This window comes from Nyctereutes procyonoides, unplaced genomic scaffold (assembly GCF_905146905.1).
Source record: "Nyctereutes procyonoides isolate TBG_1078 unplaced genomic scaffold, NYPRO_anot_genome, whole genome shotgun sequence".
In the NCBI taxonomy this organism is placed as follows: domain Eukaryota; kingdom Metazoa; phylum Chordata; class Mammalia; order Carnivora; family Canidae; genus Nyctereutes; species Nyctereutes procyonoides.
The window spans coordinates 53749982-53773315 of NW_026575146.1; the positions used below are offsets into that span (position 1 = coordinate 53749982).

Here is a 23334-nt window from a genome sequence, read left to right on the forward strand (position 1 = left end):
AACAGTTATAATTTAAGAGAAACCATTTGTTTATAACAGATCTTATTACGAAAATTTACTGAATTTATTTTAGTGGCTGACACATGGAAAATGCTTCATTAAACAAAACACCCTTTTAAGTGATAGGCCATAAATGGACATTTTAATGTTTATTAAAGGTGAAAATAAAAACACTGCAACTAGGGATCCCTGGGTGGTGCAGCGGTTTGGCGCCTGCCTTTGGCCCAGGGCGCGATCCTGGAGACCCGGGATCGAATCCCACGTCGGGCTCCCGGTGCATGGAGCCTGCTTCTCCCTCTGCCTATGTCTCTGCCTCTCTCTCTCTCTCTCTCTCTCTCTGTGACTATCATAAAAACAAACAAACAAACAAACAAAAACAAAAAACACTGCAACTAAACACAAAGCTCTCTTACGAAGTCTACCCTCCTGCAACTGAAAATATGAGAACTGGTTCAAGAGACACTACATCAAAAGCTACAAGGTAACTGCTATACTACTACAAAGCCTTGTACCATCCTGGCACATGGCAGGTGTTTAAGAAACACTGAATAAAGGAATAATACTGAAACTTCCTGCGAAAAATAAATACTTTAAAATATTATTGATTCCTTAGAAATTCAATCAATGACATGTTACTTGATGAAATGGTAGTCAAATTTTTCAAATCAATTTCTCACTTTGTTACCTAGTTTAATTAATGTCAGCAATACAACCCTAGGTGGGAAAAAAAAAAAATCACAAATATATGAAGTCACCCGATGAATCAAAGCTACTCTTACACTACCACATTGTAAAAGAAAGGTATCAGTGAGGGACAATAAAAATGAGTTGTCTCTTTATAAATACCTCTAGTTGTTTTTCTTTCTCCCTGAAGTTTTTGAGTTCACAATGGTATCTGTGCATTTCTGGAGGACCAATAGACTTCTCAGTAGCTTCAAGGAGTTCAATTTTACTCAGTTTAGCAAATTCTCCAACTTTATCCTAGAGCATAAAACTTAAATATCAGCAACTATTATCATTCTTCTTAAAAATTTGTTTAGACAGAGACAGAGAGAGGGAGGAGAGAAACTTAAGTCTTAGCTAAGTGCTCAGCAAAGAGACCGACACAGAGCTCAACTTCACAATCCTGAGGATCATGACCTGAACCAAAACCAAGAGTCGGACACTTAATTGACTGAGCCTCGCAGGTGCCCCACAACTATTATCACTTATAAATATCTTCAAAACCTATTTTCACTCAGTGATCACACTTGTTAAGATGAAACTCATTTAAAAGAAAAAAACTCCTGTAAGATGTGCTAATAGAAACTCTGTCCTTCATATTTTACTCTTTAAAATGGTAAAGATAAACTTAGGGTATGAACTGTCATCTTTCTGAGAACTTTTAAAAAATTTCTACGTCAACATTTCTAGGGTGAAGTGTTTACATACATATAACAGATAGCTTGTGAATAAAATCAGTTCACTGGATTGAATGATCATTATCTACCACACATCAGCTAAAATGTTAGAAGTTAAGAGAAAGCACATTTTTAAACATCTACTTCTGAAGCTATCAGACATCAGCTAACAATGCTTCCAAATTTAAAATTTTTATTTAATTTGGACATAATCAAGTCATTGTTTCTGAATTGAAAAAAATGAACTATACTGCAGTCACTAGACAGCACTCAAAAACAAATGTAACATTTAAAGTGCATTTTCAGGATATTTTTACTAAACAAACTTAAAATATAACAAAGTTTTAGAAGACACACCTATAGATTTAGGAGTTTCAGTATATTAAGCATTTTATTACAAAAAACACGATTAAGAAGTTGTTTATTAACAAAATTTTAAGGGCGTACAAATTGTAGACCATGGCTATCCAAGCTATTCTACTCTACTCAAAAACAATACAACTTTATTTCCTTTACAATATTCTGTAGACTTTTTATTAATTGAAATCTTCCAAATTACTATAAGATTATAATATGAGGTGAGATGCTCTATTTACAAAGAACTGTTAGAAAGTACTAACATTATAAGGCTTACTTTAAATAGCTTCCTTTACAATACCCCTTGAAAAGTATTTACATTGTCCTACAGCATGAAGAGGAATTTTCCCATCTGTACATTTCATTCTCGCATACCTGAGGTAGAAATTGGCAAAGATTGCCCACTTGAATGTTTAAGGCTGCAACTTGCTCTTCTACTACTTTCTGGGTTGTAGATTTTTTGTTGATGAACCAAGATGACTGATTTTTTGCCACATCAATCTCACGGGTGATTATAAGGTTTCCAGAAGTTCTAAATCTGGTTAAAAAATAATTTTTAAAAATCTTTATGTTCAAAGTACACATATTTTAGAAATACAATTTCCAAAATTCTCTTACAACAAAGTTTGCCAGACAGTATTATTATAATTTTTATTCTTTTTGATATTTTGGCCCCTCCAAAGAAGGAAACCTTGATATTTCATTGGTAATGATACATAACTGACCACATGGAAGTTACCACTTATTTAACATCACAATTATTTAAACTGTTAAAATAAAACAAAACCAATACTAATTTCCAAACACTGACAGAGGATTTACATATCTGGAGTTATTTATCCTTTAATTATTATTCTCCAATCACATGCCTTGACTGCAATTCAAAATGGGTTGGTATATTAAAGCATATAAAATTAAATGCTGAAACTTCCTCTACTTGGAAAATACATGAATGGAAACCAATTCTTGCATAAGCAGTTCTAGACATCATAACTAGCTTGGTCATACAGGTGGCCCATGCCTTGTCTTGTACTCCACTCTGAACTCAGAGAGGACTAAAACATACAGCCTTAAGGGAACATTAAGCAATACAGAATCCGAAAGAAGGGTATTTACTTATTTCTTGCTTTTAGAAGTACTACTGCTCCACACCTCCCATCCATCTTCTTCACTGGGAATCAGCAGCATGTGGTAGAAAGATAAATTATTGGTATTCAATGGCTAATGACAATGATAATCTATAAATGTTGTGTGTATATAGACTATAACGTAATCAGAACACTCCAAACATTAAGATTTTAGAACTTAAAGTATTTTTCATTTCCAGCAGAATGACTAATGAACTACCCTTTTTGATCTTCTTGCTGTAAACTACAAATAATGAAATACTGAAATATGTTCATAAATACATTTATGAGTTAACATGAAAGTAAGTAAATCTGGCCTAGATCCTAGGGCAGGTGCAGATCCAGAAGTTGAAAAACAAAACCGGCTTTTGCCCTGGAAGCATCTGTTCCACCAAATAACCTGACACATCCATTTTCAGAATCTCCTGGGAGAGGGGTTGCAGACAGGGCCCAAAGCTACCTATGGTAGAGAGTCTAATAAAAACCATCCCCAAAAGACCGTACCCTCAATATAAGGGTAAACTAGAACTACTCCATCATCACCATCACCACCACCACTACCACCACCAGCACCGACATGTCTCAGACATGTCTCAAACTGCGGCTTGCAATGCAAAACAATTTCTCCTAAAGACAGTTATTAACCACAAGCCAGTTTCAAACACATTAGTATCTTGAAGTTAGTTACATGACATACCTAAGGTTCAAAAATGCACAAACTGAGAACTGTGTATATTTCAAACCAGGATTCAAAGTATCCAATGGTCGGTTGCAGAAGTCAATAAAAATTTCCTCAGCAGAAATCTACCTTTACCCTCAAAGAATTAACACAAAGTTCAAAGAGAAAGGGGCAGCTCACTAGAAATACACATATGAAAACAAACCATCAAGATCAAGAACAGAGGCAGCCCCGGTGGCACAGCGGTTTAGCGCCGCCTGCAGCCTGGGGTGTGATCCTGGAGACCCAGGATCGAGTCCCACATCGGGCTTCCTGCATGGAGCCTGCTTCTCCCTCTGCTTGTGTCTGCCTCTCTCTTCACTCTCTCTGAATGAATAAATAAGTAAATCTTTAAAGAATAAAAAAAAAAAAAAGTTTAAAAAAAAATCTTTAAAAAAAAAAAGATCAAGAACAGAAATAACAAAAAAGAATCACTCAAATTAATGGGCAAGTACAGAATAAGTATATTCACTATATTTCAAGAAATAGCAGATTCAAAATATTTACTTATTCTGATCTGAAAATGAACCAAAGAGAAATGGATCTTGAATGCAGCACAAAGACATAAAAAGATGAAAAATATGAAGGATGTTAACAGACATGAATGAATGGGAATCCCTGGGTGGCTCAGTGGTTTTGCACCTGCCTTTAGCCCAGGGTGTGATCCTGGAGTCCCAGGACCGAGTCCTACATTGGGCTCCCTGCATGGAGCCTGCATCTCCCTCTGCCTGTGTCTGAGTCTCTCATGAATAAATAAATAAAAATCTTAAAAAAAAAAAAAAGACATGGATGACTAAAAGATCCTAACATCTGTCTAACAAGACTTTTAGAAGGGAGGGAGACAGATGGGTCGGTAAACAATACAGGAAGAGGTAATAGATAATTTTCCAAACCATAAATTTAAGAAGCTCATTAAATGTCAAGCAAAATAAATAAAAAATAAATCAACATCTAAATATATATGAAACTATAAAACACCAAAAACTGAGATAGGATTTCAAAAGCCAGTGGAACTACATGAAACTAATGGGAAAAAAAGTCTTATAAGAAAAAAAAGAATATCAAAGAAACTAAGATTAAATTTACATTTGAAGATTATGGAATTATACTTTGCATCTGTTGAGAAAAGACCTATCAATATAGACTTTTATATCCAGCCAATACATCTTTCTAGATTTAGAGTATAAGAACATCATTTTCAGACAAAAACTGAGTATGCTACTAGAAGATTCTCATTAAAGAAAACTTTAAAAAATATCTTCTGGCAGAAAGCGATCCTAGAGGAAATAAAAATGCAGCAAAGAATAAAAAGGCAAACCAAAAAAAAAAAAAGGGGGGGGTAATTCTAAACAAACACTAACAGTATAAATTAATAATAGTTACTGTATCTTAAAGAGTTTAAAAGACAAGGTAAAATTAAAATAGTTCAAAAAATTATTCAAGGGGATCCCTGGGTGGTTCAGTGGTTTAGCACCTGCCTTCTGGCCAGGGCGTGATCTTGGAATCCCGGGATTGAGTTCCACATCAGGCTCCCTGCATGGAGCCTGCTTCTCCCTCTGCCTGTGTCTTTGCCTCTCTCTTTCTCTCTGTCTCTCATGAATAAATAAAATCTTTAAAAAAAAAAAAGTTATTCAAATAAAAGTACTCTAAGGTCTTTATTCAACAGAAAGATACAGACACTTCAGTCTAGACTCAAATTCAAGTATTTACATAAATTCCAACAACCACTAAAACAAGAATAATTTCCAAAACAGTAGAGAAAAATTAAAACAAAAATCTAGACAATGGCAAGAGAGAAGAAATACTGAAAAGAAATCCAGGTGAACAAATAAAAAGCACGGAGTAAGACAGTAAAATAAGCCTCAACATGTAAGTCATTCAATAAACATAATGGATCATACGCACTATTTTTAAAAGGTGACATAAAAAAGACCCAGCTATAATTTTCCAATGAGATACAAAAAGGTATAAAAAATTGGGAATAAATGAATAAAAAAAGATAACCTGGAAAATACTTTTAAAAGAAAGCTACCAACTACAGTAATAGCAAATTAAAATACATTCTAGGGATCCCTGGGTGGCGCAGCGGTTTGGCGCCTGCCTTTGGCCCAGGGCACGATCCCGGAGACCCGGGATCAAATCCCACATCGGGCTCCCGGTGCATGGAGCCTGCCTGCTTCTCCCTCTGCCTGTGTCTCTGCCTCTCTCTCTCTATCATAAATAAAAGTTAAAAAAAATATTAAAAAAATAAAATAAAATAAAATAAAATACATTCTAAGGGAAATGCATCAAAAGATAAAGAAGTCAATACCTAACAACAGAAAGTTCAACTCACTAGATAGAACAATTTGAATCTTAGCTGCAACTAATAACGTCCTGAGAATACATAAAGCAAAAACTGATAGGACAAGGGTCACTGACAAATCTACAGAGAGGGACATGTAATACACCTTTCGCAGTAATTAAAGAATCAATCAAATGATTGAAATCAGCAAAATAATCAGCTTTAATAGGATTAATCAGCTTGAACTGAATAGAAAACACTGAACATGTAAGAGCAGAATATTCATTCTCTCAACTCAATAGGTAACAATTATGAAAGCTCACTACAAAGAGGATGCCTTGATAAATTTCAAAGGTTTGGTAACATGACTCTCTCTATATATATCTACTATGTATATAAGTATGTATTATGCTGTATATAATACTATGTATTACACTATATATCACTATAAGGTCAAATATAGTAAAACATATACAATACAGTAATGTACACTGCTATATATTATACTACTTATCACTAAGGTCATATATATATACACAATAAAATGTACAATATATACAATATATAGTAATATTACACATGGTTCTATATATAATATACATAACATATAGTAGTAAACATACTAACGTGCAATTTTATATATTCATAATATACGTATTTTTTGCCACAGTACTACTAGCAAAGTGGAAATCAATATTAAAATATAACAAGAAAATCACTACAAATCTTGAAACAACTTCTGATTTTGAACTCAAAGAAAATGAAGAAAATAGAATTGAAAAATAGGAAAATGCTATATACCAAAATTTGGGAGACAGACCTAAAGCAATATTGAGAGAGAAATTTTAACCTTAACTGTTTATATTAGGAAAAACAAAAGACTAAAAATTTGCACTAAGAAATCCATTTTAAGAAATTAAAGACCACAAAAAAAAAAGTTTCAAGAAGAATTAGTAAAGGTAAGTATAGAAAATAATGAAACAGAAAACCATGATATAGCACAGAAACAAAGCAGAAGTCAATTCACTGAAAAAGACTAATAAAAGTGATAAACCAATTTTTTTCACATCAAGGGGAAAACAACCAAGGAGGCTAACAACACTACTACACAAGACAGCTTCTACCACTCCTCTGCTCAAATCCTGGTGGGTTCACAGCTTACTCAAAAATTTAAAGTTCTAAAAAAAAAAAAAAAAAAATTTAAAGTTCTTACACTGGCCTACAAGCCCCTATCAACCAGATCCTTGGTATTTTCAGACCTCATCTCTTATTATTCTCTTGTTCAGTGCAATGGAGTCAACTAGGTAGCACTTCCATCTTAGCATCTGTAGATGCTGAAATGCTGTTTCCCCAAATACCTCCAAGTTCAGCACCTTATCTCCTTCAAGTCTTTTTTTTTTTAATTTTTTTTAAATTTTTATTTATTTATGATAGTCACACAGAGAGAAAGAGAGGCAGAGACACAGGCAGAGGGAGAAGCAGGCCCCATGCACCGGGAGCCCGACGTGGGATTCGATCCCGGGTCTCCAGGATCGCGCCCTGGGCCAAAGGCAGGCGCTAAACCGCTGCACCACCCAGGGTTCCCATCCTTCCAGTCTTTATTCAAGTATTGACCTCTGAGTGAGAGCTTTCCTGATCACCCTAGTTAATACTGTTAACTCCACTCTGGCACGCCCTCCCCATCCTCCTTTCCTACTCAATTTTCTACTTCACTAATCACCATCTAATCTAATATGTATTTTACCTATGTATTTATCTGTCCCTCCCCTCATGCCCCTAACCATAAATTAGAAAGATGTTCTGTCTCTCCTCTCCCTCAAAGAATTCGTACTCAAGAAATATCTGAAAATGATGGCATAAATTTATGCCAGAATTATGTTATCCATTATTCCATTCAACAAATATGTGACCAGTTAACAGATTTATTCAACATCAATAACAATTTCAACTAATGATGAGTCGTTCTGTGTTTCATATTCCCAAACAAATGACCACAATAAAACTAGGGAAACTTCCCCTGTGGCAGACCTGGTAACAGAACTCTGGTTCATGGTCACTGGTTAGATTATAACAGCTAGGAGCTATTACACACCAAAAAGTGTACCTCTTTAGATAACTAAGAAAACAACTGGGACTTGGTGATTCCAAGCAGAAAAATCAGGAGTGCTAGCTAACACCTGCAGCCACCCATACAAGACTTTGAAACTTAAATATTAATACTCCCTCTGTGTTTTGTAAATATTCCTGGCTTAGTATATTTGTTTCAGTTGTAAAAGATAAGAAACCACTCTGATCCATCAACGGTAACAAGGCTAACACAGGAGTATCCTTGGCAATTTTTAAAAAATGAGATGTAATTCATATATCATACAAACCCCATCATTTTATATATACCAATTAATGCATTTTATTATGGTAAAATGTACATGACATAAAATTTACCATTTTAACCATTTTTAGGTATACAGGTGAAGGAATATGTGAATTAATAGTTTTTAGCATATTGACAAGGTTCTGCAACCATCACCACCAGCTAATTCCAAATTATTTTCAGCACCCCAAAAAAGAGCCCATATCTGTTAAGTAGTCACTCGCCACTCTCTCTTCCCCTCATTCCAAAGCAACCAGTAATCTATTTTCAGTCTCTACGGATTTGCCTATTCTGGACATTCCACAGAAGTGGAATCACACAGTATGCAGTATTTGTGTCTGGCTTCTTTCACAAAGCATGTTTTCCCAGTTCACCCTTGTTGGAGGATCGATCTTCCTTTCTATAGCTGAATCCGATGTCACTATGAACATACATTTTCTTTAGCCTTTTATCAGATGATAGACATCTGGAGTGTTTATAATTTCTCGCTATTAAAATTAGGAAAAAGTTAATTATGTGCAAATGAATAAACATTTTCTAAAATAGTAACTGAATCAAAGATTATTTTATTTAAAATCTGATATATACTGCCAAATAAGACGTACTGCTAACATTCATACAGCACATGACAGGATTCCCTTCTTTATACCATCACATCACTAAATTTTATTTAAATTTTTTTCTAAACTGGGCAGCCCCAGTAGCTCAGCGATTTAGTGCCACCTTCACCCCAGGGCCGGATCCTGGAGACCCAAGGATCGAGTCCCACGTCAGGCTCCCTGCACGGAGCCCGCCCCTCCCTCCCTCCCTCCCTCCCTCCCTCCTCTCTCTCTCTCTCTCTCTCTCTCTCTCTCTCCCCAGCCCTGTCATGAATAAATAAATAAATAATTTTTTTAAAAAATTTTATTTCTAAACTAAAAGGAAAAAAAAATCCTCATTTTGATTTCCTTCAAAATTGACGAATTACAACTAATGAGTTGTATCCTTTTTATACATATTGGCAATTTATTTTACTTGGCATTAAAATTCTCTGCTTATTTTCTAAGAGTTGTTTGTAATTTTTGCCGACTTGCATACACTGGTATTTTGGTAATTTTAAGACATGTACATGTTATTTGTGCTGAGAATGTTTTCTCCCATCTGTCACTCACTCATTTTTAACTATGGTACCATTATTTTCAGCTGGATTTGTAAGTAATCTAAATTTCCTATCTTCCTTTTTATGTTTATTTGGTATCCTATTCTTCTTGGAATAGCCTTTCCTTTTCCTAAGATTCAAAAAATAATATACTTTATTATTTTCAAAGTTACATATTTTTTCACTCAGTCATTAACACGTTTAGATTTATAAGTAGGATGTTTGATAAAGCTCTAAATGTTCTTTGAAAAATTAATAGCCAATTCATTTATCTCAATTTGAGTAATTCATAGCCTATGCTTAAACTGCCATCTTTACAATAAATTCTCTTACACGTTTAGATCTCCCTACATTTTCCATTCTGCTCCTCTAATTTTCTGTACTAATACCATTATCAACAGCTTTATAGTAAGTACACTTTAACATCTGGTACACAAACGACTTATTCATGATTCTGCTTTTTCAAAATCTTCTTGGGTTCTCCAGCACATTTATTCTCCCAGATGAACTTTAGAATCAACTTGCAAACTTACCTGTTGATACTCTAGTTGGAACTCTATCAAATTTATACATTAATAAGAAAGGATTGGCATGTTCATAATGACATTAGCTTTATGTTTCCAGGAACAAAGTATGCTTTCCCTGTTATTCAGGTCTCGGTTTTACATCTTTCAGTAAAATAGTACCATATTTTTTTTTAATAAATTGAGTATAATCTTGTTCTCTTTTACCTCTATGTGTGCCTATTTCTCATCACTACATAAATAAAACATTCTTCCACAGTTTTTGAGTAGAAAGATCCTTTTCCCGTATCCTATAAAACGAGGAAGCTATCAGATGATCTTTAAAAGCTACGTAAGCTCAAAAATTCCATGACTTTCTATAAACACTCCAAAACACAATGCTCACTAAAAACCAACTAACCAATGAGCATATCTGTGTTTAAAAGACTAACAGTATATATACCAAGGATAGTTAACTGGTTTCATCTTGAATACTCTTACCCATCAGAAATAGCTGCCGAGAGGTAACTTCTTTAAGAATTCTACTGAAAGAAAAGTCTTACAACTTAGGTTTTAATAGAAACATAATAAAATTACTTGTCTGGATAAAACATTCTATAAATATTATTTATAATATTCTAATTCTAAATATTCATGCCATAATGCCACAATATTACTCTTTTCTAAAGTTATCATGAAAGCATGAACATAAGTCATACAGGAAAAAGTGGTTTCAGCACTTTTAACACTTACAATTCAATTTCAACCATTCCCTTGGAACATCCTCTCTTCACAAAAAAGCCAACCTAGAACAAAAAAGACAAAGTGCATGAGTGATGACATTCCCAGGTTATCACAGATTTAGCAAAGTCATTATTATTTGCCAAGTTAAAATTTTTTCAATAACTATTTTTTTCTGTCTACTCCCATCCCTTACCCAGATTTGGGAAATTGTTTCCACTGTTTCCTCCTACAAGTAACAATACTATTAGTTACCATTTAATGAACATTCTCTGTGCCAGATAGCCTCTCATAAAGCTTGTGACAAAGCTGATAAGTGATACAGAGCAAGGAATGACAGAGTAAGTAATGAACTCACATAATACGACTCCAGAGTCTGCATACTTAGCCTCTATACTAAATACCCTCAGTAGAGGCAAAAAAGCCAGGAGGAAAATAGGTTCTATGGATTAATCAAAGCTTTACCAAATCTCCTTATTACCACTGGAGACTTCTTTGGAGTAGCACAGATTAAATATTAACCAGTCTAATAAATACTACCCATCCTGTAATGAGGACATAATTGCCATTTTCTTAAAAAGAGGAATACACATAGCAAATACAATTTAAGTACAGTTTACATGATAAGTAGACATATTTAATCTAGTTTGAATATAGACATAAGCATAATCTTGAAGAGAGACTGTGGACCTAAAACAAAAAAAAAAACAAAACAACAGATTGGATCTTCAATCTGGCTAAATAATTCTTTTTTTTTTTTTTTTAATTTTTATTTATTTATGATAGTCACAGAGAGAGAGAGAGGCAGAGACACAGGCAGAGGGAGAAGCAGGCTCCATGCACCGGGAGCCGGATGTGGGATTCGATCCCGGGTCTCCAGGATCGCGCCCTGGGCCAAAGGCAGGCGCCAAACCGCTGCGCCACCCAGGGATCCCCTGGCTAAATAATTCTAAAAAAAAAAAAAAAAAAAAAAAAAAAAAAAGCAGAAAATATATCTCGTAAATAATAATTTTTTTAATGGTGGTAACACCAGTGATGACAACAATTAGAACCACAAAAGGGAACATTTATTAAGCATTACCATATGCTACTGTGCTAAGCAATTTACAAATTTTTTTTAATACTCATGAGCAACTTTCGGAGGTATTATACCCATTTTACAGATGATGAACTGAGGCCCAGAAAGATGACAAAGGAGGTCTGTCCTCATAATTAGAAAGTATAGCTTAATGATTAAGAGTACATGCTTTAACACACACCATCCAGGTTCCAATCTCAACCTTGCCATTAATGTGTAAGTTACTTGTTACCACTGTTTTATAATTTCTTCATAAACAGGAAAAACAATGGCATTTTTGTACGAGTGCTATTTGCTCATTAGCTTGCATCAATTAAAATACTTTGTGTCAAGAAAAAAAATCACAAGGCAGCTCTTATTATGAGGTATACATATGGATGGTAGAGAATTTGGTAAATTCTTTTAGGATTTAACCGTAAATACATTAAAAATATTTTTGCTAAGGAGTTATGTAGCCCCTAAATCCATCTGGGGATGCCCAAAGGTCTGCCATCTGTCACCTAAGAAACCCTGCATTCCACAGCCTTTAAAAACCCACCACTCAGGGGATCCCTGGGTGGCGCAGCGGTTTGGCGCCTGCCTTTGGACCAGGGCGCGATTCTGGAGACCCGGGATTGAATCCCACATCGGGCTTCCAGTGCATGGAGCCTGCTTCTCCCTCTGCCTATGTCTCTGCCTCTCTCTCTCTGTGACTATCATTTAAAAAAAAAAAAAAAAAAAAAAAAAAAAAACCTACCACTCAAGGCACCTGGGTGGCTCAGTGGGTTGAGTATCTGCCTTTGGCTCAGGTTGTGATCCTGGGGTCCTGGGATTGAGTCCCACACTGGGCTCCCTCTCTGCTTATGTCTCTCCCTCTCTTTCTCTGTCTCTCATGAATAAATAAAATCTTAAAAAAAAAAAAAAAAAAAACACCTCCCTACCACTGAAGGGTAAGAGCTGGCATCTTTGATCGCCAAAAATTAATGGGAAGGTTGGTGGAAATTGTTACACACCAAACCATTCTGACTGTACAGTGTCTGGAGTACAATTCAGCAGATGATTACAGAGAGATAAGGATTTAATAAATGATTTTTGACAATTAAAAAACTATACATCAATATTTACAAAAACTGGTCCTTGGAAGTTATCTACTCCAACCTCCCTATCTTTATAATAAACTGAAGTCCAGACAAATGACTATGGTCACAAGGCTAATTATTAATAGAGCAGTATCTAGGAATATTATACCTCATAAATGCCTCCCATATAGCATTAAAAACACATATTTTGAATAGGCTTATTTATAATCTTAAGGGTATATGCTTTAACCTTATAATCCCACATTAAATATAAGCCTGGCTAAGAAACCTATAGCCTCATTTTAGTAATACTGCAGTATTTCCCAGTAGTTTTATTAAAACACAAAGAATCATTTAAACTTTTACAACTATTTTCCAGTTGGATTAACCCAACCCTCAAACTTTCTTTTTAAAACATAATCTTATGTGAAATATACACCAAACATTATAAACTTCATATACTGTTTGAAAGAACAATACAACAATCAAGCATCTATCACAAATTTAAGGAATTGAACATTAACCATGTATCTGACATTCTGCGTATATAACTCACTACTATTGTATCCTCGCTTAGCAAATATAATCTCTAAGCTGACTTGATCATCCTTTTGCTTTTTAGTTTTGCTGTCTCTTTAAATATTAAATGTTTTGTTTTGACCATTCTATAAATTCATCTCATGTATTCTTCCAGAATAGCACTTTTCCTTAAAATTATTTTTGAGATTTAACCAATGAGCTATGGTTTATTTTCACTAATTTGTAATATTCAATTTTACTTCACTATACGAGGATCTATTTTAAAATACTGCTGTAAATATTTTAATAATTTTTGCCTAGTATTAATGTACAAGAGCTGTCTAGAAGAATTTGAGAGATTTGGTATATGCACATGCAGATTCACTAGGTAATGCCCTTTTCCAAGACTTTACAAATTTATATTCCCACCAAGAGTGCATCAAAGTTCCCATTATTCCATATCCTTGTAAGCACATGGCACTGCCAGAATTTTTGACACTGAGGAATATACCTTGCCAGGATTAATGTACATTTCTCTGACCATTATTGAAGTTGAGTATCTTTTCATATATAGTTGGGCCCTGAACAACACAAAGGAGTGCCAACTCCCTGCATAAAACTTTGCATTAACTTCTGACTTCCCCAAAACGTAACTATTAATTGCCTACTATTGACCAGAATCCTTACCAATATTGTCAACAGTTAATACATATTTTATATATTACATGTACAATATATTTCTTACAACTACGAAAAACAAGTTACTAAGAAAATCATATGGAAAATGTACATATATACTACCATACTGTATTTACTGGAAAAAAAAAAACCTTCATATAGGTAAACTTGCACAGTTCAAACCTATGTTGTTCAAAGATCAACATTTATTGGCTATTTGAGCTGCCTCTTCTGTGCAGTGTCTCAGTACAGCTTTTGTCCATTTTTAATTGTTATTGTTTTGTTACTGAAAAGTTTAAATACCAATCTTTTGTTATATGGGTTATATATACCTTCCCCCAATTTGTGGCTGGTCTTTTTCTTTATAGTGTTTTTTGATAACTTTATCAGTATTTTCCTTTTCAATCTATACTTTTACTTGATAAATTTTTATTTAACCCAAAAGATATTCACAAAAGATATTCACAAAGCTATTCTCCTCTATACCAGTATCTTCTAAAAACTTTGTCACATTTAGATCTTCAATCGACTTGTCGATCTTCAATCGACATTCAGATCTGTGTTCAAGTGTGAGAATACAATTTCTTTTTTCCTATGCAATTCCTATGCTATTTATCCATCTTTCCCCGTTCAGCTACAATGTCAGTCATCATAAATCAAGAGTCTACTCACCATGGCTTTGTATCTAGGCTCTTTATTCTATCACATTACACTGGTCTGATGTATATTCCACCAATATACCATAGGTGGGTTTGTTTTTTTTTTTTAAGTACAATTAACAATGTTATTAGTTTCAGATATACAACACAATGATTTAAGAATTCTATACATTACACATGCTCAACAGTCAGTGTAGTCATCATCTGTAACCATGCAAAGTTATTATAATACTATTCACTATATTCCCTATACTGTGTTTTATCCCTTTGACTTTTAGAGCTGGAAGTCTGTTTCTCAATTTCCTTCAATGTTCACCCAAACCCACCTCTTCTTCCCCTCTGGCAACCACTGTGTGTTCTGTATTTGAGTCCATTTCTGGGTTTATTAAATTCTCATACAACTAAAATCATATGGTATTTGTGTCTTTATCAGATTTATTTCACTTAGTCTAACACCCTCTAGGCCCATTCATGTTGTTGCAAACATCAATTTCATTCTTTATGTCTGAATAATATTCCATATGATGTTTTAATTTACTATTACTTCATGTTAAGTCTTGACATCTAATAAGGCAAGTTTTCCCATTTTGTTGAATTTCTTTAGGAGTATTTTAGCTATACTTGGCCCTTTATTCTTTCACCTAAATTTTAGAAACAGCTTGTAATTTGCTACAGACAGCATTAGGATTTTGACTGGAATGATGCTCAATAAGTAAATCAACATGAAGAACGACATTTTTATACAAGGTCTTCCTGTCCATTAATACTGTACAACTGTCCATCTCATCAAACGCCAGTATTTTCAAATAAAATTTTGTAGCTTCTAAATATAGCTCTTACATGTCTTATTAGTTTATTGCTATTAACTATTTACAGTAGCACCAAAAGTGCAAGTTATCTATTTTTAATTGCATTTTTCTGTCCATTGTTAATGTATGGAAATATTTTTGTTATATAATCTTACATCTAGCAATCCTGATAAATTTCCAAATTAATTCATCAGAAGGCTTATCTGTAGTCTCTTTTTCACTGCAGACTTTTTATAAACCTGTAAATGACAGTTTTCTTTCTAACTTGTATCTTTTGTCTTACCTTACTATTCTAGCTAAAACTTCCAGTACAACATTGAATAGCAGCGCTAGTAGTTAACCCTGACTTGTTCTTGAACTTGTATGTTTTAGCTTTTATGTAATTAAAAAAGGTAGGTATCTTCCAATCCTAATTTGCTAAGACTTTATCATAAATTACTGTGAATTTAATGCTTTTCCTCCACTGAGATGATCATCCAGTTCTCCTTTAAAATGTTATGTAGGGTGCCTGAGTGGCACATTTGGTTAAGCATCTGCCTTTGGCTCAGGTCATGATCCCAGAGTCCTGGGATTGAGCCCCGTGTCCGGCTCTTTGCGCAGTAGGAGTCTGGGTCTCCCTCTCCCTCTGTGAGCACTCTGTCTCTCAAATAAATAAAATCCTTAAAAAAAAAAAAAGTGATATGCAAAAAAGATAAACATGATATATTAATTTCCTGCTAATGTTCAATCTCTCATTCCTTACATTTTGGTCATGATGTATTATGCTTTTTATGTATTACATTCAACAGACTAAAGTTTAAGTCCCATGTTCATGAGTAGGACTATCTTTTAATTTTCTCATTCCGTCCTCAACAGATGCTGGTACTGTTATTCTGGTACAGTCATATTCTTTGTGTAAAATAGGAAGTGATTGCTTTTAGAGCAGCATATAATGGATAATTGTCTCTGGTGTTCTAAGGAAAAAAAATGAATGGCTGACCTTTTTTCTACTGATTTTGATCATTTACATAGTTGTAAAAACCTATACACTCAACTTTATGCTAATAAAGCTTGAATTCTTCATGTTGTTCATAGTATTTTTTGTTTTGGGAGGAGATAAACCAATTTTATTATCCATCATTATGTCACACAAAAATCTAGGAAGAGATTTGTAGAGAAGTAGTAAATGATAGTAAACGAGAGAAATGGAAAGAATTTAAATTTGAATTATTTTCCATATTAGGATGAAAACCCTTTCACAATATGTATGTACCTAGTTTCAGGGTAGATTGTTCCCTGGCCAAAGCCGGCCATAAAATAGAAGGTATTCAAGGTCTTGCCAGCTCTACCAGACCCTGACAAAACCTTCATGATCTTCATGGAAAATGATGTGTTCCTCAAGCTCCAGGGCTGTGCTGAGCTCTACCAACGCATCTGCAAAAGTGTCATTCGCCCATCCGTCTGCCAGGAAATCCATCACGTGCTCACATAAGGCCCAGCCCAGGGGATCAGTGTTGAGTGTGTAATTCACATCCTTTCACTCAGACTCAACAATAGGCTGAAAGCTCACTTCCATCATAGAGAAAAAGGTCCCTCTCGACCTCTTCTTCTTGCTCAGCCTCATCTTCTGGACAGGGACAGTCCAGCACTGGTGGCTTTCTTGCCACCGGTCTTTCTAACTTCAACCACAGAAGTGAGGGCTGACTATCAATTCAGGCTGTTCTTTTAACCTTCTGCCCTTGGTAGGGCTCCTCCTCCCCACGAAATGTTGGCAGGATGTTAATGTTCAAAGTGACAGTGATCTTTCCTCCAGCAATACACTTAAAACGACATCTTACACTAGTCTGAAAAATTATAGTGTTACATACTTGGGAGAATTCTCTATGTATAAAGTCCAAAATACTTCTAGACATGGCAATCTCCTCCCAGCAGTCTACCTGCAAACTTCATTCTTTATATTCAAACTCTACATCTTTGTGATACCCAAGAAACTGAGATATAGAAAGTGATTTGTTACTAAAAGCAAGTCAACTCTGATTTTTTTTTTAAGTACTTATATTAACTCACCTTATCTGCTCGTCCCATGAAAGCAGGTTTGCCTGCTAATCCAAGACAAATGGCACACACGATGCTAGACTTCCCTGTTCCATTAGCTCCAATAATCATATTCAGGTGGGGTCCAGGAGACACTTCACAGATATCATACGTTCTGAATTATAAAGAGGTTAAATTACTAAGACATAACAAGTGAAGAATATTTTCTTTACAAAAACATTTATTCTTGTTTATATTATCTAAGGGCTTCCTGGAGTTCCTTTAGAAGCCAGCTGACCTTACATTTTAATGTATTTATACATTGTTAATAAACTAGAGAAAAAAAGAAAATCAATGGAAGAAATGAGAAAGTGATAATGCAAATCTGAAATAAGATTATCAGTGAGAAAATAAGATTTCATAGGTCCTTTTCAAACATATGTCTGTTGAATAAAGCAAAGTTTGATATTATTTATTCCTCTAATAATCAGAATACATGAGAAAATTTATCAGAGCTAGGATACAAATAATTTTTTTAAATTTTATGTAAGAGGGGCACCTGGGGGGCTCAGTCGGTTAAGTGTCTGCCTTTGGCTCAGGTCGTGGTCCTGGGAATCAAGCCCCACATCGGGCTCTTCATTCAGAAGGGAATCTGCTTCAGGATCCCTGGGTGGCTCAGCAGTTTGGCACCTGCCTTCAGCCCAGGATGTGATCCTGGAGTCCCAGGATCGAGTCCCACATCAGCCTCCCTGCATGGGGTCTGCCTGCCTCTCTCTCTCTCTCTCTCTCTCTCTCTCTCCCCAGTCTTTCTCTCTCTCAGGAATAAATAAAACTTTAAAAAAAAAAAAAAGAAAAGAAAAGAAAAAGGGAGTCTGATTCTTCCTCTGCTCCCTTCCATTGCTCATGCTCTCTCAAATAAAATCTCAAAAAAAAAATTATGTGAAGAGAAGCCACAGCTCATCTTAAATCTGTGCATTTTTCACTTCTACTTCTCGAATTAAAATGCTTAATAGCAACTTCTCACATTTTACTACTTGAAACAATCCAAATTTCTATTCTAATTACAAACTGGAGATATAAACTCAATGGTTTCATTTTATTACAAATTTTTAAAAATCCATTTCTTTTAATATCTTGCCAGAGGTTCACCAAAAGATCCACTGTTAGTCCATATTCAAATAAATGTTATTCCTATGGGAAGAAACAAGAATGCATCATCACCAAGCACTTTTGTAAACTCCCTCAAACCAGAAAGCTGCCTGCTGTCCAGCAGTTTTAATCTTCTATCTCCAACAGAAGCACCTAATCTGTATTAGCCACCAAGGACAACTACAGCAAAATGTGAAACAAATGCACTCCGATAATCTACTTTGTCTCTGAATATCCTAAATTAGAACCTACAAATAATATCCTCCTCCCAAATGGTTTGAGTTAGCTGACAACTACTTCCCCAAGAATAAAAACTTACCCTACTACTAACCTGCTAGGTATATAAGTAATTTAACAAAGTACACTTCCACTTTAGTAATCAAATAATCTGAAATGCCACATAGTAATAAATGTAAATACAGGGAGTAAACAAGTATTTTCTGACAGGTTTCCAACTGTACGTCTCAACACAGCATCTACCTACTTTATCATTTCAAATACTCTGTTCTGTTCCCAGCAGGATCATAAGAAACCCTTAGTGTCATGGTTAAAATGAAACTAACTTGGGTACTTCAGGCATCTGGAAAATGACCAGCCTTGGAACTTCATCACAGAAAAACACTAAGCCCCAATTTCCTGCTGTAAAATCTGTGCCACTGTCTTACTAAAACAAATGATGTAAATGATGTTTAAGATAACAATAAAAACAAGAGGAAAAAGGAAAATTCCTGGCCTATAACATATATTATCAACAAAGTTGCTAAAGAAAAAAAAAAAAACACACAAACGTCTTCACACTTAAAAAAAAAATTAGTTGGTCTGACTCTGTAATATATCTATCGGGAATTCCCTTTTGGTGAGTTTTTTCTTCTGAGCGCCTTCAGAAAAGAGCTGTCCCATGCTCTTCTCCATCTATGTATTTTGCCAGGTATCTCACATACTCTTCATGACTTCTGGTAGGATCTACATGCTCAAAGTCCACCCATGTAACCTACAGATGCAATTACCACTTCCAGAACTGTCTTTGGATGTTGCACAACAGTCACCTCAAACATCCCACATTCAAAACTAAAACCCACTAGCTTTCCAATCCAAAACCACTCTTGTGGTCTCTTAGTGAATGGTACCATCATTCATCCCACTGCCCAAATCAGAAACCTAGACGTTAAGGTTTTCATCATCTTTGATTCTACCATCTTCTTCACCTCTGCCCCCCATCATCCAGTCACCAAGTCATGCTGGTAGACAAGCAATTCTGAGATCACTCATTAAGAAAAAAGAAAGAAAAAGAAAAAATAGGACTCTTGCATCATCTTTTCCTTTCTATCTCCTTCCTTGTTTTCTAATCTGACCTCTAAATTCTACCTACCATGAACTTCTTCCTGACTATCTTATACTTATTTATTCTCCCAAGCCTTCGCACATGCTATTTTCCATCAGCAGAAATATCTCCCTCCGTTCCCAAGCCCACTGGACTTGGGTTTGCTCCTAGGAATTCTTCAAGGAAGTACTCTTTTGGGCCACTTTGGTTCTCCAGGCCCACCCTACCTCCCTCATTCTTAAAACTCAGCATCCTCTCATTGTGAGAATCAACAGGCTAGCTCTGCACTTTGCAGCCACCTCTTCCTTCTCCTCTTCATATCCAAGCTTTATTTCCTCACATTCATTCATTCTTCTAGGACTTGCAAAATGTTGCGCTTACCTGGCTTCAAAGGGTAAGAGAATTCCTAATTGCTGAATGCAGTGAGCTCTTTTCAGTTCCACTATCCTGTATCAGATGCCAAAGTAGCAGATGATATTTTTGAAACACTTTTCCCCCTAGGCTCCTGAGAGAATACTCTCCCACGATTCTCCTCTTACCTCCCTGAACAATTCCTTCTCCATCCAAACAACTCCTCTGCTCACCCTTACGTGTTGGCATTCCTCCAGGACACCACAGTTGGCCTTCTATTCCAATTTATATTTCCTTTTGGGCAACCTCAACTGTTTCTGCAACTTCAAGAATCACCTCTATGCATGATTTCCAAATCTCTCACCTGTTTGCATTTTCCTGACCTAAAAATACTGCTCATGGAAGACCTTTTTTAGACACCCCGATGGAAAACTTCAAATCACAGGATCCAGAAAGTAATTATTATTCTCCCCAAATTGCTCCATCTTCTGAAAAGGGCCACATCTGACCAAGAGCCAAGACAGAGACTTGAGAAAAATACTGTCTTACTCTCTTACCCTCAGGCCTCCCAATCTGTAGCCAGATCCTGCCAAATCTCTTTTCCACTACTTCCCACTGTTACTCCTAGGTTCGAAAACCAATCATGTCTTACGGTTGTAAAAGTCTTCTTTGCTTCCAATCTTGGACCCTTTCTAAATCATCTTTCACACTGCTTCCAGAGTAATATAAATCACATGCCATTCCCAGGTTGCCAACAGGATTATTGGAATTCCTCAGCATAGAGAACAAAGATCCTCAAGAGCTTCCTACCTCGTTAGTTATCATCTTTGTCCACATGGCCACTCTCACTCTCACCCTACGTGCTAACCATACTGAAATACTAGAACTTCCTAAATACAGCTGTTTCAGGCGGTTTCTTCTGAAACAGTGCTCTTCCCTTAAAACTTTCATAACCTCCTGTACAAAGCCCTTTCTCACAGTTATGAATAAAATTAACTACTTCAGCCTCTGTGCCCACACGGCACCCTGATACATACATATATACAAATACATACACGCATTATCATGGTGGGTAACTCATTTGATGATCTTTCCTGATCTAGATTCATATAGCAATTCAGCTACTTATTGGCAGTATAACATGGTAAATTAACCTGACATTATCTCCTCAGTGAAGATGAAGAGTTGTTAGGGGAGAATCAGAGTATTATGTAAATAAAGCATCTACTTCTATACCTGGCACATGACAGATACGGGGGCGCGGGAACGACAACGTTGCTAGTTACAATTCTGTTATCCTAAGCCCCCATGTGCAAGCTTTAAAAAAAATAGTGGGGGGGATCCCTGGGTGGCGCAGCGATTTGGCGCCTGCCTTTGGCCCAGGGCACGATCCTGGAGACCCGGGATCGAGTCCCACGTCGGGCTCCCGGTGCATGGAGCCTGCCTCTCTCTCTCTCTCTCTCTCTCTGTGACTATCATAAATAAATAAAAATTAAAAAAAAAATAGTGGGGAGTGGGGGGGGGAGTGGGAGGGGTGGGAAGACCTTGACCCACAAAACTGTAAGGTGCTAGAGAGATACACAGTATCTGTGTTAAAAGATATTCACTAAATTCTCAAACGATTATTACGATTATTAGTTGCCTGGAGAGAAAGAAAAGGAACGGGGGGGGGGAGGGGGGAGCTGGATGCTGAGGGCTCCAGGGTCTGCGAGGAGGCCCAACAATCCAGAGCGAGGCTTATTAGTTTTCTTGTACGTTTCCACCTCCAGGCGGAACCACCTTCACCATCTTGTCCACCTGGCGACCGCTGACTCCTCACGAGTCGGCCACAGCATCACCGCTGCTCCGATTTCACCGTGGCTTCCTCGGAGTTGCCAGCGCCCCTACTCCAGGGATTCGCACATCACGTCCCCCCTCCGTAGGCCGTGACTCCGGCCGACAGAAATCCGGGCCCTACCCCGTCCGCTGCCCGCCCTGTGACGCCTTCAGAAAACGCAGGCTGAATGAATAAAAAAAAATAAAATAAAAAATAAAAAAACCCCACCCCGCATCCCAGCAGACGCACGCCGACCGCCCCGACACACGCGTCAACCCGCACGGCAACCCGGGCTCGAGCCCGCGGGCCCGCTCGCCTCCCCGCCGCGCCGCGGCCCCGGGACACTCACAAGAAGTTCTCCATCACGATGCGGACGATAGAGCCCTCCACGAAAGGCCTGGACGATGGCGGCGGCGGCGGCGGCGCCGACGGGGCCGAGCTCCTTCTCTTGCTCGGGACCTCCGACGGGGGATCCCTCGGGAGAGCTCTCTTGGAGGCCACGGTGCTTGGGGTCGACGACTTCCTACTCGGAGTCGCCATCCCGGCGTCCCCGCCGCCCCGCGGGCGCTTCCGTTCCCAGCGACCTGCAGCCCCAGCGCCCCGGCGCCCGGCTCCCGCGCGAAGTGCCGGGCCCGCGAGCCCGCCCCGCGCCTGCGCAGTCCGGCCCGGCGGCGTCAGCGGGCGGCCCCGCCCCTCGGCGCCGGGCCTCGGGGGCGGGCGGCAGCGAGGACGCGGGCCGCGGCGGCGGCCCCCCCAGCGCGCGGCTACCGGGCCGTCCCCCCGAAGCGTTCGTGCATTTTTCACGGTTCGGGCTTTTTGGCTCAGAAAAAGATGTCAGTTGCATTTAGTACTCGGAAAGCCCTCTGAGCGCTCGGAGGAAGCCGACCCGCGAAGAGGACGGAGGGAGACGTTCGGGGGCCGCGGGCGGACCCTGCCCGAGCGCACCCGGACTCGCCTGCTTTGGGCTCCTCCGCGTCTCACTTTGCTCCCCGCTGGGCCTCGTGCAGGTCCCCGTGTCCGGAAAAGAAAACTCTAGCGGTGGCCCTGCGCCCGCGTCTCCCCTGAGCCGCGTGGTGCCAGGTACCCGGGGCGCTCCAACTTGCAAACAGCCTCCCTGCAAGCAGACGCTCCGCCCCTCGCTCCCTCCTTCCCTTTTAAGGCTTCCTGCCCCGAGGTCTCTAGAAACCCAGGAGCTCGAGCGCAGCGGCTTCGGTGGGTGCGTGCTTCCACTTAAACCTGCGCAC

The 23334-nt window shown here is 37.6% G+C and overlaps 1 protein-coding gene across 2 annotated transcripts in view; it reads right to left on the reverse strand.

Moving 5' to 3' along the window:
• The window catches only part of SMC5 (structural maintenance of chromosomes 5), an 88937-nt gene extending 66228 nt beyond the window's left edge, over window positions 1-22709 (reverse strand). For both annotated transcript variants that reach the window (XM_055310063.1, XM_055310062.1), the window contains exons 1-5: window positions 22440-22709; window positions 17487-17628; window positions 10652-10704; window positions 2133-2295; window positions 847-981 (exon numbers count right to left, since the gene is read on the reverse strand). In XM_055310063.1, coding sequence (XP_055166038.1) covers window positions 847-981; window positions 2133-2295; window positions 10652-10704; window positions 17487-17628; window positions 22440-22630 — 684 coding nt within the window. In that variant the 5' untranslated portion in view covers window positions 22631-22709. The remainder of the gene's footprint in view (window positions 1-846; window positions 982-2132; window positions 2296-10651; window positions 10705-17486; window positions 17629-22439) is intronic.
• Between the last annotated feature and the right edge of the window lie 625 nt (window positions 22710-23334).